The sequence below is a fragment of the Anolis carolinensis genome, unplaced genomic scaffold, assembly GCF_035594765.1.
Source record: "Anolis carolinensis isolate JA03-04 unplaced genomic scaffold, rAnoCar3.1.pri scaffold_21, whole genome shotgun sequence".
Taxonomy (NCBI): Eukaryota; Metazoa; Chordata; class Lepidosauria; order Squamata; family Dactyloidae; genus Anolis; species Anolis carolinensis.
In genome coordinates this window covers 922502-941406 of record NW_026943831.1, presented here as the reverse complement: position 1 = coordinate 941406, position 18905 = coordinate 922502, and the positions used below count along the sequence as shown (strand labels likewise).

General features: G+C 53.2%; 1 protein-coding gene across 1 annotated transcript in view; it reads left to right on the top strand.

The window, feature by feature from the left end:
- The window catches only part of LOC100565343 (uncharacterized), a 290729-nt gene that overhangs the window by 121100 nt on the left and 150724 nt on the right, over positions 1–18905 (top strand). Inside the window, exons 8-9 of the mRNA XM_062966504.1 lie at positions 4528–4732; positions 9004–18234. Coding sequence (XP_062822574.1) covers positions 4528–4732; positions 9004–18234 — 9436 coding nt within the window. The remainder of the gene's footprint in view (positions 1–4527; positions 4733–9003; positions 18235–18905) is intronic.

The following is an 18905-nucleotide window of genomic DNA, read 5'->3' as shown; positions in this document are numbered from 1 at the left end:
GTTCCCACCAGCCTTGGTTAAGGATGGCTGTGGTCAGTTTGGGGGCCGACATCAGAACAGCCAGGAAGGGCAGAGGGTCAGAGAGGATGTCTCCCACCTGCCGTGGAGATTTGGAGCAGGGTGGGGGTTGCCCAGCGTGGTTTTGTGGTGCAAAGCCTAAGAAAAGCATTTCCCTCATCATGCCTAGATTTCCCGTCCTGCTCCCGAATGGGAAAGACATGGACCCACAGCATCAGGTGGGACCCCAAGGGCCAGGCAGCCTCTCCCCTCAAATCTGGTGCAGTTGACACTCGACTGCCCCATCTGTTCTTTTGCAAGAGAAATCTTGCCATTCGGGGCCCCATTCCTCCCGTCATCACATCTTGGCCTTCGGTTGGCTGGATCTCATCTCAGAATGGCTTTCGTGGGGGAAAGAATTGCAGACTCAACGGCAAGGGCTGGTGGCTTTGTTTCCTTAGACAGACCTCCTGTCCCACTTGTTAAAATGTTCGGAGGGGAGAGGCATCTCTGGCCCCGATTTATCTCTGTCTTCGAACTGAGAGCAGTCCTGCCAGCACAAGGCCATTTAACCCACTGCACCACCAGGGGCTCCTCCAAGTGCCGTATATAAACAACAATACATAAGTATATACACAATGACATAAGTATAAAAACAACAATGCCCATAAAATCCCACTAATAAAATTATTAAAATATATATATTTATTTATTTGTTTACATCATGTTTACATCACCAACTTCTCACTGGTCAGAATGTCTTTTATGGCCCCAATAAACTGGACCATGAGGTTGGAACCATTTTAGTTCTCTCTTCTTCCTTTGTTCTTCTAGCTAATAAGAAGCATCTCGCCATCTCTCCTGGCAAGATGTAACTATTTAGATGTTTGTTATTTTTCCTTTCTTATTTTCCTTAGAAACCAGTCTAGAGTAGACTAGACAGCTCCCAAGCCTTTCTATCTACAATGGAGTTCTTTTTACCTGAATAAATACTTTTTGAACTTTTACTGAGACTCTACAACCCATTGCAATCCTAAATGGTCAAAGGCTTCTCTTGCTCGCCCCGTGTAAGTAACTGTTGCATTTGAAAGCTTTTGCTTTTGCTACTCTGCTGCCTTTTGGTGGAATCTCCCCCAGAGAGGGTTAAATTGAGTCTAACCGCTCAGAGATTACCACAACAGTTCATAGGAGGAAACTGCCCCCCCATTCTTGGTTTGAGGCTCTTGGGGGGCTCTTATCCAGAAGGGCATCATGATCTGGCAACCAAGAACAAGAACAGAAGATCCACTTTGGCTGGAGCCGTACACTGCCGTCTTCCTGAAAATGGCACGGGTTTTGCTTTCCAAACCGTGGCCCTTGAAGGGACCTGTTACTGCTTCTGTTGCTGCTTCTTCCTCTCACCTCCTCTTTCTCCCCTCTCTCTCTCTCTCTCTTTTTCTCTCTCCTCCTTTTCCAGCCTTCCTTTCTTTCCCTCTTTCTCCTTCAGACCCCGGAGGGTAAATCTCTGCAGGACCTGTGGCCAGGCTATGATGTGAGCCTCTCTTGCCCTTCTTCTTTCCTTGCTTCCTCCCTCCCTGGCCTGCATGCATGAATCCCTCCCAGGTCGCTTTGGAAAACGGAGCATGCCTCTTTCCTCCTCCTGACGTTGTCGTGGTGGACCCTCCCCTGTCTTTCCAGGCCTCCTGCATTCTTCTCAGCTGAAGAGGAAGAAGAATGTGCGCATCTGGAGGCGGGGACGAACTGCATGGGGCAGAGGGAGGGGGCCAAGCCTGCCTGGGATCATGCATTGTGCTGCGCAAACAAGTCTGGCTGGAATGCTGGGATTGCAGTCCCAGGACATCTGGAAGGGCCTTACTCCCGGCTTAGCGGTGGAGAATATGGTTTAGAAGTGACCCCTCCGAATGTTTTGGACTCCAACTCCCACCATTCCTCACAGCCCCAGGCCCCTTCCTTTTCCCCCTCAGCCACTTAAGCTGAGGGGGGAAAGGAAGGCCAGGTGTGTGAGGCATGATCTCATGGCTTCTTGGTCGGGCTTGGGTTTAAATTAAACAGTGCCGGCCCAACGTAGCGGCCAGTGTAAGCGCTCTCTTGTGGCGCATTTCACTGGGGGCGCCGTTGAGGCCCCCCTGCGGCAGCGGCGGCGGCGGGGGCCATTGGGGCCCTCCTCACCGAACGCGGAAGGCCTCAATTGAGGCCTAGCTCTTCTCGTGAGATGAGCTAGGCCTCAATTGAGGCCTTCCGCGTTCAGCAAGGAGGGACCCGATGGTCCCCACTGCTGCCGTTGCCACAGGTATGTGCGGGGGGAGGGGAAGCAATTTCGGGGGGCGCACGGCCACTAGGTTCACCTACAAGGCGAAATTACCTATGGCCGCTTCTGAAATTAAGTGATGTTTACTGGGTGTCTCTCAGGTTCTTGTTTTATCGCCAATACACAGAATCAGCCATGTATGGACACGTATTGCATTCAGGAATCTATGAAGATCTCAGTCTAAAGCCTTGGAACCCAACGCACCCCGCCACCAAGCTTGTCCCATTGAAACAAATGAGGGGGGGTTTCTTCATTGCACTGGGCTGGCCCCAGATGGGGGCGAAGGGGACTGGACCCTCCCCAGTTGTCCCCTTGGACTCCCTCCCACGAAGGCCCTTCTCCCCCAGGAAGCGATGGCAAGGGGCTGGGCCTCTCTCACTTGGCCCCCCACCCAGAAAGCCCATCACAATAATGGGGGCTCTCCTTGTGGGGAGCTCCTTCTTGCTTTTGTCCCCGCGGGTGACTTGGCAGGGACGGCAGCGCAATGGGAGAGAGCGGTTCTGCTCCGTTCAGGGTCTGGTTCCGTCCAGAACGATCAACATCACGGCAGAGGAGCCCCTTTGAAGTCGGCTTGGTCTCCACGAGAAAGGCCTCACGCTGCGCTTCAGCTCCTTCTGCGGGGGGGGGGGGGTCACCGGGGATTCAGCTTGTGTTGGGGGGGCAGTGAGAGCCAGGGGCAAAACACCGTGTTTCCCCAAAAATGTCTTATATTTATTCCCCCCCCCCCCCCCCCGAGAAGACACACTGTGGCTTATTTCCAGGGCATGCCTTATTTTTATTAAGTATGGGACAACACTCTCCATTCATTCAGATAGAGTCGTCTTCTTCTGGAGCATCGTCATAACTCTGCAAACCCCGAATCCCACCCTGAATTTCTTGCAACTCCAATGGCCCCAATTTTTCCTTTAGAGCCAATGGCCCCAATTTTTCATGTTGAGCAATAGCACTCTCATTAAATGAGCAGCCCTTGCCCACATCACCTGCTCGAAGTGCATTGGCAACAATGCTGTCAGTGATCCTATCCCTTGTGGACGGGCTGCCCACACCTCTCCGCTCACCTCGGAAATGGCAACTGTCACGATGCGACAGATGAGAAGGGCTGCCTGTCTTCGTTGCTGCTCCGTGTCAGAACGCTGCATAGCCATGCCTGTCACTATGCCTTATTTTCGGGGTATGGCTTATGTTGCGCAAATGCTTAGAAATCCCGCTACGGCTTATTTGATGGGTACGACTTATTTTCAGTGAAACCGGGTTTTCCTGTGGGGTGTCTTGTCTAAGGCTTTCACGACCGGAATCACCAGTGCGTTGTGTGGTTTCCGGGCCGTGTGGCCTGCAGGCGAAATATCAGGAGAAAATGCTGCTTGAACCTGGCCACACAGCCTGGAAACTACACATCACCCCATTCCTGTAGGAGTCTGGCCTGCCTTGGCCTTTGCAAGGGTGATGCAAGCCAGGCATGAGCTTAGGGGCCGTGGTCAGCAGAAGGGACAGAGTCCGGCCTCTTGGGAGACGGGGCCTCATAGCCCATGGTTCTGCCTCCCAAATGCCAAGGAGAGGTTGTGGGGTGCTCACTTTGCACACACCCTTCCCAAAGAGAGAGAGAGAGACCACTGTGTGGTTGTGCTTGGCTTCCTTGGCAGAGCCATGGCTTTGGCTTGGGCCCTTCTCCCCAGGTTCCTGCCCCCCCCCGACAGCTGCCCCATCTTGAGCGGTCAACATTCAGTCTCTCTTGGGACCCTTTCCTTGCCTCCAGCCCTTCCATGCGTCCTCTTGCGGACTTCTGAAGCCCCTTAAACAGAAATGTCATTTGTTGGGCTCGGGCATTTTCCTGCCTGGACTCCGGGGTCAACCACGGTCCCGTCCTGACCAGAGATGCCTTGTCATTTCGGGGCTCCAGGGTCAATCTGGGAAACTCATGAGAAGGGAAGATGCCGAAGGGCCCTGTCCGCCCGCCATTCCCCTTCTCACCTTGTGCCCCCTTTATAGTAATGTGACGTCCTCCCATTTTGGCCATCGAAAGAAAGCCGGTCTTTGTGATTGCTCGGCATCTTCTCCGCGGGAGGCGTGAAGCCCCCCCCCGCACTCCCGTTGCCTTTCCTCCTCCCAGAAGGACGAAAGAGCGCTGCTTCCTTTGGGGTCGTGTCGGTGGGATCCCTCTTGGGGGGTTGGGGAGAGAGGGGGCGGGTGCCGCGAGGCTGACTCCTTCTGTGTCTCCTTTGAAGCGTTTGAGGAGCGCGACCACGACAGCGCGGCGGAGGACCGGGACAGCGACTACCGCAGCGAGGAGGCCGGCGGCAGCCTCCCCCCCCGCTTCCACACCACCGCCCAGCCCAACGCCTCTGTCCACCAGTTCCCCGTCGTGTCCCGGCTGCAGCAGCAGGGGGTCCCCCGGGACACGGACCTCCTCCTCGAAAGGGCCGCCGTCAGGTGGGTTCACCTTGGGAACGGGGCGCTGCGCCAACACACACGCGGACACGCACAGGGGTGCCTTCTGTGTCATCGCAGTGCTTTGTGTCTTTTCTGCACAAATACCGTATTTCCCCGAAAATGAGACAGTGTCTTAATTTTTGCTCCCAAAGAGGCTCTAGGTCTTATTTTCAGGGGATGTCTTATTTTTCCATGAAGAAGAATTCACATTTATTGGTGAACAAAAAAATGAACATTTATTATATACTGTACAGTAGTTGTCATCACAAACCAGCAAAACCAGACAAACTGTGAATCCTATCAAGAATTTCTTGTTACTACCAATATTTCCATGTACAGCACTTTATGGTACGTACATTGACCGATCCTGCATGCTCTGGTGTTCTGTTCAGCGGTCATGCTTCCAAACACAAACTTTGCTAGGTCTTACTTTCGGGGAAGGCCTTATATTTAGCAACTCAGCAAAACCTCTACTAGGTCTTATTTTTTGGGGATGTCTTATTTTAGGGGAAACAGGATAATAATGATGATGATGATGATGTGTTTCTGGAGGCTTTCCCGGCCGGAATCACTGGTATGTCGTGTGGTTTCCGGCCTGTATGGCTGGGTTCTAGCACCATTTTGTAGGTGAAATGTCAGGAGAAAATGCTGTTAGAGCACCGCCATACAGCTCGAAAACACACAACTCCGTAATAATAATAATAATAATAATAATAATAATAATAATAATAATAATAATAATGTATTGCCGAAGATTTTCACAGCCGGAATCACTTGGCTGTTGTGTGGTTTTCAGGCTGTATGGCTGTGTTCAAGTAGCAATGTCAGGAGAAAATGCTGCTAGAACACGGCAGTGCAACTTGGAATCGCACAACATTGTCATGGAAATCAGCTGGGCCAAAGTTTTGATTTTTATCCAATTAACTCATTTCAAAAGTTTTCTGCTTCAACCGAGTAGCACTTATCTTTATTTACATTTCAGCTATTTACAATTGAAATATGTATGGTTGGGTTCTAGCACCATTTTGCCATGATGCTTCACCTACATCTGTAGGCAAAATGTCAGGAGAAAATGCTGCTAGAGCACAGCTATGAAGCTTGGAACCACACCACACCGTCATGGAAATGAGCTAGCCAAAGTGCTGAAGTGAGTGCAGTTAACTCACTTCAAAAGTTTCTGCTCCGACTGAGTGGCTCTTATCTTTATTTACATTTCAGCTACCGTATATACTCGAGTATAAGCCGACCCGAATATAAGCCGAGGCACCTAATTTTACCACAAAAACTGGGAAAACTTATTGACTCAAATATAAGCCGAGGTTGGGAAATGCAGCAGCTATGGGTCAAATTCAAAAATAAAAATAGATATTAATAAAATTATGTTGTCGAAGGCTTTCATGGCTGGGATCACAGGGTTGTTGTATGTTTTGCGGGCTGTATGGCCATGTTCTAGAAGTATTTTCTCCTGACGTTTCGCCCACATCCTCAGAGGATGCCTACCATAGATGTGGGCGAAACGTCAGGAGAGAATACTTCTAGAACATGGCCATACAGCCTGCAAAACATACAAAAACCCATTAATAATATTGCATTATTTGAGGCATCAGTAGGTTAAATGTTTTTGAATATTTATATAAAACTGTAATTTAAGATAATAATAAGACTTTAATAAGATAAGACTGTCCAACTCTGAATACCTATATACTCAAGTATAAGCCGACCTGAATAGAAGCCGGCCAGGACCCTCACTCGAGTATAAGCCAAGGGGAGATTTTTCAGCCCTAAAAAAGGGCTGGAAAACTAGGCTTATACTCAAGTATATACAGTATTTACAGTTGAATCGAACTTACTCATTACATGGTTATCCTTGAAAGAGAATATATATTGTTTCTTATCACCTAATTAATTCAAACCCCACCTGCAGTAGTGATAGTGACATAAAGTCTGGCTTCCCCTGTGATCTGTGCATGCTCGTCACATTCCAGTTGTTTAACTTTTTCATTGCTGGAAGCATGAGTTTGAACTCAATTTATGCCATCATTTTGCTATAACATTGACAAACACCCCAATAATAATAACAACAATAAAAATACTTTAATGACAACATGGTTAAAGTACATAGATCAACCAAATTCCCATAAAATACACCATGTATTTCTTCCGTTGTAAGATGCCATTGATGGCAAGGCGCATCCGCATTTCAGAACCGCCAGCCCATTTTTAGAGATGTTTACATAGGGGAAAACGTGCATCTTAGAATTGTAAGAAATGCAGCGTATTAAAAACGTAGAACAAGGATTCAAACACCAATCCTAATAAAATGTAAATTTATGATAAGTTGTCTGAATATTCACCACAAATGTAATCCTGCGGCCAAATAATGGGCTGGATAGAAATGAATCTTCCAGCTCCTCAGAACGAAAACAAATGCCTGCCTTCCCGAATTCAGGAGGCTCCCGAAATAATGGATTGGGACCCCACCGAAACCCGGGACACCGAAACGGATTGTGGTTTCCCCGGATTGCACAAGCCTCACATAAATATGCACCTGCTTGGAACCTATTCCTTTGTATTTTAAGCTTTTCTGTGATAGGGGCTGGTGGTCTCTGTTTCCCGATTAGCCACGGACCACTTGTGTGCCCTCGAGTGAGCTTTAGCATATTCAACATTCCTAGAAAAACAAGACTAAAGGACACAACCTCTTTCCCTCGGGGTTTATACATTTCTGGCGACATCAAAACTCACGAATGGCGGCTGGCGTTGCAAATCGGCGGCGTCTTCTCCCCGACTCCCTGCTTTGGATTAAGGATGATCCTCTTCATCTGTCTGGCCCAGATAGCGCGCTCCCTCTCCCAGAGAGACACTCTCTTTGTCGCCACATTCCCGGGAGGCCCCAGGGGTCTCTGGGATTTCCTTGCCCATCCCTCAGTGACATAAGACTCTTATGTGCGGACAGGGAGGGGTGCCTCAGCCCCCCCCCCCCCCCATCGCAGCCCCAGATTGCATGGCGGCTGCATCATGGTCCTGTCATGGCAGCCATTCCCTGGGTGGGTCTTTGCTATCCCACAATTCCATTAATCATCTGTGTGGCTAGGTTTCTGACTCCCAGGTAAATCCCAAAAGCAAAGCAAAAAGTCTTACATCAGACATAAAGCAAGAGTCTTTGGCAAAAAGTCTTTGCGAGGCACTTTGCAGACACTGGAGTTTGCAAGCAAGTTAACCAGAGCACAGAAGAACCAAGTAGACTGGTTGCTGCCAGCATTGACCACTTGCTTTGCTGCTGACTTATAGCCCCAGACTCCCAGCACAGGTGTTCCTCGGGCGAGGTCAGATTGCTCAGCGTCCTTGCAGCAGTTCTAGCTGACCTTCTCCTTTCTTCCTTCAGCCTTCGGCATTCCTGAAATGTAGGAACTGGCAGTATGTTTTCCTCACCCTCTTCTTCCTCTGAAATTACGTTTTTATTTAAATATTCAAAAACATTTAACCTATTGATGCCTCAAATAATGTAATTTTATTAATATCTATTTTATTTTTGAAATTGACCCGTAGCTGCTACATTTCCAACCCTCATCTTATATTCGAGTCAATAAGTTTTCCCAGTTTTTGTGGTAAAATTAGGTTCCTTGGCTTATATTCAAGTTGGCTTATACTCGAGTTGGCTTATACTTGAGTATATACGGTATTTATTGCACTGATATACCGCTTTTCTCACCCCTAGGGGGACTTAAAGCGGTTCCCAACATAATCACTGGAAAAATTCAACGCCTGACGTGTATAAGACAGCACAACACTACTCACATTTGCATGTTTTCGAACTGCTCAGTTGGCAGGAGCTAGGGCTGACAGCAGGAGCTCACCCCGACCAGCAACTTTGAACTGCCAACCTTTACATCAGCAGATTCAACAGTTCATCAGTTTAACCCACTGCACCACCGTGGCCCCATAAGATACAAGCTATGATTGGTGGTGGTGGTGGTGCGGGGGGGGGGGGGGTTCGTCATCCTAAATGAACCGTGACCTTCAACCACTGTCATGATAACATTTATTCTGAACCGTTAGTATTAATAAAGTGTTATCAGCGTGTGCCCTGACATTTTCCATCAGTGTCTATTTCTTTGCATGTATCTCCTTATATGATTTGATCTTCATGTTCCTTTCCTTTGCAAGGTTTGTGTTAAAAGCTCTTCTTTTCTTCGCCTCTCCTGCTCTTTCCTTTCCGTTTTCTCTTTGTCCTTCCGCCCTGGTTTTCTTCCTTCTTCCTCACGCATCAGCCAAGAGCCTTTAGTTAGCAATGGAAAAATCAGGATCATTCCCTCTGAGTACGAAGCCGGCCAAGAAGAGTATGGCGAGAGCTACGAGGAGTTAGGCAAGCAGCTCATAGAGGACTTTTTAGAAAAGAGCCACAGGACGAGGGGTTGGCAAGAGGCCAAGAGCCCCCCGTTTCCAAGGAAGCAGAACTCGGTCCATCACGAACGGTCCAGGTTCCCTCAGAAGGTGGGCTCTGGGGTGCCGTGCTATCCGGAGGAATACGACACCATCGACCGGAGGAGGAAAAAGAAGCTCAGGTACAACAATTTTGAAGAACGCCAATTAACGGGAGTCTCACAAAATAGCACGATCCAGAGGCTTTCTTCTGTGGCTGTTTCTCCAGGAAGCGTCAAAACGAGAACAGATCATAGAATGTTCCTGGGTTACGATGAACCTGAGAAATATCGGAGCAGCCTCATTGAAAGTGAGGAGCAGTTGCCAGGGTACCCCATTTTGCGCCCGTACAAAAACGGCCTCCTGGTCAAGAGTGGGAAGCTTTCCAACAGCAAGCAAGCGGACCGTGACTTTGGGGATCAAGACCGGACGCCTCCGGAGACGCCGACAAACTGCTTTCTGCCGCGGGGCGCGCTTGAGGAGTTCGACTGGGATGAGGCCCAGTACTCCCCCGCTTCGGACGACGAGGACGAACTTGAGGAAATCGCGATCCTTTCTCAAGCGCTGTGCGGGTCCAACATCCGCCGCCTCGGGGAGCACACGGGGAGCGCCATGGCCCTGTTGCAAGGGGAGAGGCGGCCGCACCGGGGCAGGGCGGGCAAGCAGGGCTTCCTCAAGCAGGACCTGGCCCTCTCGCCGGTGGAGGAGCCCAGCGAGGAGTACGTCGACGCCATGGGCGAGCTGCAGTGCCTGGTGGAAACGGTCTCTGAGTACCTGCACGAGAAGGAGGAGGAGATCAGCAAGATCGGGACCCTCCCCAAAAGCAAGAATGCGGAGGAGCCCACCTCCGCCAAGGCTGCCGGTTCTGAGAAGAAGGCGGCGGCGGAGGAGAGCAGAGCGGCCCCTTCTGCGGAGGACGGCCAGAGCGCCAAAGGCATCTCCGAGGCTCTGCCGGATTTGAGTGGGGTGAAAAGCACAGTGAACTCCTTGTTCAGCTCCTTCACGGAGAAAGTGGGCTCGGGGACCAAGCACCTCACGGCCTCCGTGGAAAAGCTGGTGTCCCCAACTCCGGAGAAGCCTGACGCACCGTCCGAGGGAGGTGTCACAAGCTTATTCTCAAGTAAACCAGAAGTGAAAGCAAGCAGCAAAGCGGAAACCACGTTATCCACAGCAGCTCCGTCCCTGACTCAGAACAGCAGCGAGGAAGGGGCCGGGAAGAGCCGTGCTGGCCTCCCAGAGAAAGGCAAGGAGGGCGACAAGGCGCCCCTTGGCCCCGGCCCCCAGCACCCCACTGCAGGCGACGCCCAGGCACAGAACGCAGCGGGCTCCGTTGTGAACTCCGTCTTGGGCATGCTCAACCCTCTGAAAATCTTCTCCGAAAAAGAACCACCAAAGAAAGAAACCGTGAAACCGGAGGAGCCCCCGAAGGTAGACGCATCACGCACAGTTGCATCTGAAGTTAAGGCAGGCGAGCAGCCGTGTGACGACAGCCACAGAAGGCCCACCAATGCACCTGCCGAAGTGGCCAAGAGTGAAGCGGGTGCCACCTCAAGTAGCAGTGGCCCTGTGACCTCAATCTTTGGCAAATTCTCCAGCTCTGTTAGTTCCTTCAGCCTGAAGGCCAGTTTTGAGAACCTGGCTGTTCCCAAGCAGACAGCCGACCCACAAACGGCTTCAGAGGCGCCTCCTGTTTCAAAGCAGCCAGGCACCGTTAGAGAGCAAATGGACGCAGCAGGAAATCAGCACCCGACAAGGAATGTGCCGCAGAACAAACAAAGCGCGGATACCAAGGCACCCACTGTTCAGCCATCAGGGGATCCACCCGAGAGCTTCTTCAGTCCCCTAAAGAAGTCATTCAGCCAGTTGCTGCTTCCTTCCTCTGAGGCACCTCCCACATCAAACCAGCCAGGCAAAACAGCCAAAGAACTGCCAGGCACTTCTAGCAGCGGAACAAGGGAGGCTGGCGCTCAGCCTCCGGGGCCCGGCGAGCCCTCTGAGGGCTTCTTCAGTCCCCTGAAAAAGTCCTTCAGCCAGTTGCTGCTTCCTTCTTCTGAGGCGCCTCCCACTTCAAACCAGCCAGAGAAGACCATTAAAGAGCCACTGGGCCCTTCTCGAAACCAGCACCTTGCAGGGAAGATGCCAGAGACCAGGCCAGGTGGAGGCACGAGGGAGGCCGGCGCTCAGCCTCCGGGGCCGGGCGAACCCACTGGGAGCTTCTTCAGTCCCTTGAGAAAGTCTTTCAGTCAGTTGCTTCCTTCTTCTGCTTCTGAGCCAGTGCCAAAGGAGACCCCGCTGGGCCTGGGGAAAGGTCACCAGTCGGAGGACGATGTGCGGAAAGCGAGCTCTGCCAGCAGTGAACCCAACTTCCCTTTCACCGGCAAGATCCCGTTCCTGAGCAGCCTTGGCTTTTCAGAGAAGCAGCCGGAGAATAGAGAGAAGCCTGGACTTTTCTCTTCCATCTTGAAAGCGGCTTCTGGTGAAAACCTTCTGCCCTCAAAAGATCAACCTGGCGAACAGCGCGTGAGTGCCGAGAAGGATCTCAAAAGCAGCCGCTCAGGACCTGGCCCGGTGGACCCGTCAAAGCCCCTCCGTGCTCCAGATGGACCAATGAGCCAAGAAGGACCGATGAGGAGAAGGGATCCCGGTCAAGATCGTGGCCTGCATGCGCCAGGGGATGGAAACACAAACCGGGCTGCCTCAGACCGTTCAAATGTCATACAGGGGGGACATCATGACGGTCCCATGAGTTTTCAGGGCCCCAGGGATTCACAACGCAAGGAGTCGGTGGTGGCGGCCACCGTGCCAGAAGGATCTGCGTTGAATGCTCCAGTGGGAAAACCCACCCCCTCCACCAGAATCCAAGAAAACAGGGTGATGGAGGACCCTCCAAAGAAGCCGACGCAGCAAGGTCTGCTCTCGGGACTTTTCCATCTTTCGTCGTCCGACCACGTAACCCAGAAGGAAGAGCTGCATGTTAAACACGAGGCAGACCACCAGAAGAGCAGTCAACAGCCTGGCCTACTTTCTGGATTATTTAAATTTGGGTCGAATGAAAATGTGTCTGAATGTAAACCAGAGAAGACGAAAACAAGTCCTTTGGGTGGCATCATGAAAATGTTCGAGAGGGGTGAGGAGGAGACTCGTTCTGGAGACCGGCCTCTTGACTCTGGCGTGGCCCCCGGCTCCCAAGAGCGTGGCAGCGGAAGACAGGAAGCGCCCGGCTTCATGCATAATTTGTTGCACAGGCCGAAAGAGAAAGCCGAGGAGTGGGCAGTGGAGGCCTCCAGGGCTAACGGTCACCTGCCCCATGCAGCGTCCGTCAAAGCGGACAAGGAGCCTCTCTATCGGCGGTCCGTCTCCCAAAATGCTCTAAATTCTCAAGAAAACATCCAGGATTTATCAAGGAAACCGACCCTTTATAGGCGAGACACTGAGTCCAGTATTTATCAGAATTCTATCCACGAAAGGTCCAATGAATCCCTTAATTCTAAATTGAACGGCCCCTCGGGGCAGTATCTTGTCTTTGAGGACACAAGGAGCTGCTCCAGTTACGACTGGGAGTACGACCCGGGAGATTTCTCCGCCGTCGCCCATCAGCTCTCCCTGCCGGTTTATTACGTCTTGAACCAGAACGCCATCCCAGTGGCTGAATTCCTGGACTGGTCAGGCTCTAATGAAACAGTTGTGAATCTATGCAAAAAAGACGGAAACGCAAACAGGGTGGACTGGAGGTCAAACGCCAACTTCGATGCGCAGAGCCTCGATTTTAGTGTCATGTCTCACGAGTCATTTGATCAGTTCAGCTTCCAAGATTCATTCCCGGAAGAAAGTGAGATGTGGGCCACTCACTCTTTGAACGGGAATCTTCCTCCATTTGACAACAGTTATGTTCTGGAAGATATGCCCATGGACTTAAGCTATTCATCTGCTTGCGACGGTAACATGTGGACGCTGATTGACCAAGAGACCTTGAGCATTGATGGGAGTTTGGTCTACTCCTCTTACAGCCAGGAATATCAGGACTGGCTGATGCTGCTTGAGCACGGCGTCTGGTGGCCCTCGGAAAACGGCGATTGTGGATACTACATGTACAGCGACGGACAGTATGTTTATTCTCTTCTCACCGATGCTACTGGGCAGTACGTCTACGTCTGCACTCCGGACACCTACACGCAACCGGACTACTGGGACTATGACTACCCAAGGGATACTCTGCAAAACATGGTCTTGGAAGACGACACGGTGGCTGTTTGTGGCTTCAAAGTGTCTCTCGACAATGAAGATGAGTTGTTCTGGTTTGCTGAAGAGGAGCCCTTGGATAATTATTACGTGAACAAGCCACTGGATTTGTCTGTAGCCTTGCAAAGAAGCGACCAGCTCATGAACATGAATCTGGAGACCTTCTCTCAGATGTTTGAGGAGTCCATCTATTCCCAGAGGGAGCAGCCCCTGGATTTCTCAGGGTACAAACTCCAGAAACTCCGGGTGGACTTGAGGCCGGAGAGGGAGCCTGACCGCTACTGGGAGGAGCCCCCGCTGACCCTCGACCTGCGAGTTCACTCACGGGCGGCTCCCGGCGCAGCCAGGCGGAAGGAAGAGCCGAGCCAAACCCCGGTCACGGTCGCTGTTTCCGAAAGTGTGCAGTCGAAGCGCTTTGGCTTTCATATCTTCCAGTCGTCTGCCAAGCCTGAGCCTCCAGAGGCCCCTCGGAGTGCGGCAGAAGTTAAGACCACCGAAGAAGAGAGAAAGCTGCCGGTGAACAAGGTCGCCTCTTTGTTTTCCACTTTGGGAGGCCTGATTGGGAAAAGCTCGGACGGGCCCGAGTCACTGGAAGAAGCAGCCGGGAAGAAAGCTGTCACTCCCTCGGTGTCATTGGACCATAGAGACGAGGCCCTTTCTGTGACGCCACCCAGAAAAACAGGGGAGGACACGCAGAGCTATCGGCCGGTTTCTGCGGAGCGAGATGTGGAGGTCAAAAGCGCAGCTAGGCCTGCCAAACTGGACTCTGTTAAGCATGATGTGCCAGTGCCGCCTGGGGGTGCTCCCCAGAAAAGGGCCCCCTTGGCCAGGTCTCCCTCCCAGTTTGGGGTGGGCCCCACAGACAGCAAGTCCCGTCGCTCGGAGGAAGGTCCTAAGCCGGCCCCCACCCCAGGTCCGCAGGCTCCGAAAGTGGCCTTGAAGGAGCCCCAGAAGACTCAGCTGGATGCTGGGCAAAAGCCCACCGAGACCGAGGGCACCTTCTTCAAAAGCGCTCTGAAGATCTTCAGCCTGGGAGAAGAGGCGCCTACCGCTGCACCCCCCAATAAGAGCCAGGCGCCTGGGTTTTTCGATTTCTTCCAAACACAGGTCAGCAAGGCGCCACAGCCCTCGCCCATGCCACCCGCAAGTCAGGTGAGAAAAGAGCCTGAGAAGAAGCCACCTGAGAAGACGGAGCCAGCGGGCATCTCCTCGTTCTTTGGCTCCATAGGAGAGCTCTTCAAGGCAGATGCAGCCCCTTCCCCTCCGAGTGTCACGGTCCCAGCAAGGAGCGGAAGCCAGAGCTCACTGGGTTCAAAGGAGAAGGTGGATCCGCGTGGGATGGGTCCACAAAGGAGCGATGCTGCTGCCCCCGCGCCGGTCCCCCCAGTGCAAGCTGGTGCGGAAGTGGCCAAGAAGCCCATTAGCCATCATGAAGAGCCCCATCGGCAGGTTGGGAAGGACGTGCCAGAACCCAAGGACATTCCTACTGGAACTGTGGAGCAGAGACCCACCAAGGCAGTGGACCAGGCGCTCCCCATGGCCGGGAACCAGAAGCCCCCCATTCATGTAGGTCCTGGAGTGGGCCAACCCAGCCAGACACCAGTGACACAACACGGACCCACAGCATCACCAGGGCAGCAACAGCAGCAGCAACAGCAGCGGGACCCCCGAGCAAGAACCGGACCCAGCCAGGCCCAGCCCAGGCAACCCTCTCCGCAGCCGGCACCGCCTCCCAAGGAGTCTGGATTTAGCTTGCCGTTTGGCTTCTCGATGCCCAAGCCACAGCAGCCAGCAACCCAGCAGCAGCAGCAGCAGCCACCTTCGGGCTCCAGGAGCCTTTTCTCCTTCTTCTCGGGCCCAGAAAAACCCACAGCCCAGCCTCCAACGGCCCCCCAGGCCAAGCCCCCAGAAACCGAAGGCCTGTTCAAGATGCCGTCTTTCCTCTCAGGGGCCCCCGCTGAAAAGAAGAACGTGCCCCAGAGCAGCTCCACCTTCAGCTTCTTCAACCTGACCTCCTTCTTGGACGACAAACCACCACCTGCCCCCGACAAGGGGGGCCTTGCCAAGCCCCAGCCCCAGCCGGCGAGCAACCTTGGGAAGCCACCTCAGCAGCAAGCCAACGCCAAACCAGCCATGAAGCAATGTGTTTCCGTTGACTCCGGTATTGGCACGGCCAGCCAGCAGAACCTGGAGAAGCAGGGGCCGGCCGCGGGTAGCATCATAGACGCCGTCCTCGGAAAGCAGGAAGCGGGCGGCTCGAAGAGTAAGCCGAACGAAGGAGAGGCCTCTGTAGCCACACACGTGGCAGAAGGTGTTTCTGTCCCTGGGTCTGCTGGAGAGCAGGACTTGGAGAAACCAGGGGAGGTGCCTGGACAGCAGGATGTTCTTGGCTTGCAGAGGAAAGCAGAGGCATCAAGCGCTCCTGCTGCGGAGCATGCGGCCACCGAAGGTGCTTTGGAAGCAAGAAGTGAGATGGAAACGCTGCCAGTGGCCAGTCAGGCTCTGGAGGACGGGAGAAAGGCTGAGGATGGCCCGTCTTATCCTGAGCCTGTCCATCAAGCTTTTATGCTGGAGGAGGATAGCCAGTGCGTCCCTCTGGAGACCCCAAAACCAGAAGTCGGGCTAGAGGAGGGCAGAGGGGAGAGCGGCATTCACGAGACGGCCGTTGCTCCTTCCGTGCGGGATGACATTTCTGGAATCCCAGAGCCTGGGGCATCGGTGGATGTCACGGCTCCCACTGCTGCTGCTCCTGAAGACCCTTCACAAAAGACGGCGGTGGAAGGAAAGCCCCCGGGGCCTGACGGGAGCCCCCCTGATTCCAAGCCAGTGGGCGGCATCTCTTTGAAAAGCGGAGCACAGCCGGCTCCGGCCCAGAAGCCTCCCCCCCAGATGCCAGCAGTGTCTCAGGCGCAGGAGAAGCCCAAGGAGCCAGAGACTGACAAATCAGTCCTCGATAGCTCTGTTGAAATGTTTTCCAGTTTCATGACAAAGATGCAGCCCACCAAAACCTTGTCTGGCTTCTTCTCCCAGGGCCCGGCTCCAGCCGCGCCTGGGCCGCAAAAGAAGAGCGCTTCCTTTTTCGGCTTCTCCTCCCTCCCCAGCGGCCCTTCTCCTTCCCTGACCAGCGATTTCTTTGGCATCTTCAAAGGGGCCGCAGAGGAGACCCCTCCAAAGGCCCCCAAGCCGCAGGATGGCAGTCCCAGAGCCAAGGGGGCTGCGAGCCCTGCTCCCGGGAAAGGTGCCCCCAGACAAGACCAGGCACCCAAGGCAGAACCGTCAGAGATAAAGGCACCGAATGTCCCGAAACAAGAGGAAATGCCCAGAGGAGAAGCAACAGATGTCCCCAAACAAGCGGGTGCCTTGGTCTTGCCCGAGGATAACATGGCAATAGACGCTTCTACTAAAATAGACACTAAAGCAAGTGAAGCATCAGAGAAGGTCCAAGAAGCCCCAGCAGATGCCTCAGAAACAGGAGTCCCAGGAAAGGATCTGGGCCCTGAAGTGGCACAACTGGATGCCGATTTGTTGGCTTCAGATCAAACAAGGCCTGCTGACTTGTGTAATCAAGAGAGGCAGAGTTCAGCTGATGCAGAAACGGCAGAGATGCTGGAGGCAACGGAGGGAGGCCTGGGGACTTCAGGAGGAGCATCTCTCCCTTCTGCAGAAGAGCCATCTGTCCCAGAAGAAGAGGCAGAGGCTGGCGTTGCCCAGGTGGAGATGGAAGAAGCCCAGAAGCTGGAACCTGAAGTTGGCAAGATGGACAGAGATGGGACCGAGGCCACCTCAGCTGTTGGGCCACCACCTGGAGAAGAAGCCATAAAGAGTGATGCGGTCGATGCTGATGATCGCCAACCAGAGACATTGGGATCCTTGGAAAGGGAGTCAAAAACCGCTGAAAGCAAAGCCCATGATTTGCCCCATGAGGACCTGGGTGTTGCAACCAAAGAACGTCCCTCCGAACCTCTTCCCGTCAAAAGCAGTCTGGAGGACAAGACTAAGCCTGCCGGCGTTTCCACAGATGGCACCGGTGCCGGCTCCAGGCCCGTCTTTGAAATCCCAAGCATGCCCACTCTGCCCAGATTTGGCTTCATGTCTTCAACTGAAAGTAACAAGACATTTGGCTCCTTCTTCTCATCTCAGACGCCTTCAGCAGGCAAGAACGCTGCTGAGCCACAGAGCCTCGTGTCCAGCTTCAACAAATTCTCCTCCTCCCTCTTTGGCGGAGGAGCGAGCGAGGAGAAGGCCGCAGCCACCGAAAGCGCCCCGGGGTCCGTCTTTGGGAAGAAGCTGGACTTCTCCCTTCCCTGGCAGAAGGAGGCCAAGGAGGCCAGTGCCAAGAGGGAGGCAGAGGCACCGCCCAAGCCGGCTTCCAAGCGAGACGTCCCCTCCTCACCCGCGGTGCCCAAGCCGGAGTCCCAGGAGCCGCAGGCAGGTCCCAAAGAGGCGGAGCAAGTGCCAGATGTGATCGGTATGGAGCCGAGTCTAGATGCTCCTTCCTCTGGCCAGGCAGCTGAACAGCTTCCCGAGGAGCCTGACAAAGCGGCCAAGGATGGTCCAGAAGGTCCAGCACATCTGGCTTCAGTCAAATCCAGCCAAGAGGCAGAGGCGGACACGGCCAAGGAACCTAATAAAGAGCTGGATGCCGTCCCCACCGAGACCCCTGAACCTTCCTTGGAAGCACCGGGAGAAAGAGCTGGAGAAAGTGTCCAGGATGAAGCCGAGCAGAAGGACGGCCCTCCTGGTCCCGAAACGGGGGTCCCTGCCCCTGGACTGCTGCCGGGCGCAGAGGGGAGCCCAGAGCCGCCCAAGAAGAGAAGGCCAGTAGCAACCGCAGCGGCATAATAAATGGTGCCAACCCGTTGGCCATTTATAATGCCCGTCTCCTAGCCGTAGCAACCTGGTCGCGTAGTTCAAGCTGATCCAACCTGCGCCCGTGGCATCAGCGGACTTGGTGTGTTAGAGAGAATTGTGACGTAGTTGCGTAGATGATTGGCGCCTCGGTCTCTTCCTTCCCCTTCCCCTGCTTCTGGTTCCCTTTGAAAAGCTGTGGTTTGTGTCCCCTTCACTCTCCTTTTCTGTTGTGCCAGTATGAGCGAGCAAGTGTCATATTATTTCCTTTTGCTTTATATTGCCCAAGTGTGTGAGAGAATATGGGAGAGAGCGCCCAAGGGTTGAATGCAACCTGCACTTGCTGCTTCTATTGCAAGTGGGTCAAGTTATGCTAAGTAACCACAGGAGATGTTGTGCTGAAGAAGTCCCGTTCTGGGAGGAAGGTGAGATAAGAAGCACATAAGAAGCAAACCAACACGCCACACTGGAGGCCGAAAAGCAGGCTCTTTGTTGGGAGGTGATGAAATACTTTGCATGTAGCCTTCCTAGACAAATATGCTGAGGCCTAGAGATGGGAAACTGAAAGAAAGGGCAGGATCTGGGCATTGCTTCTCAGTGGCTCACATGTCCAGGTGATCCCCCATAGCGGTTGGTGCTGGGAGGAGATCAGTGTTGAAGTGAC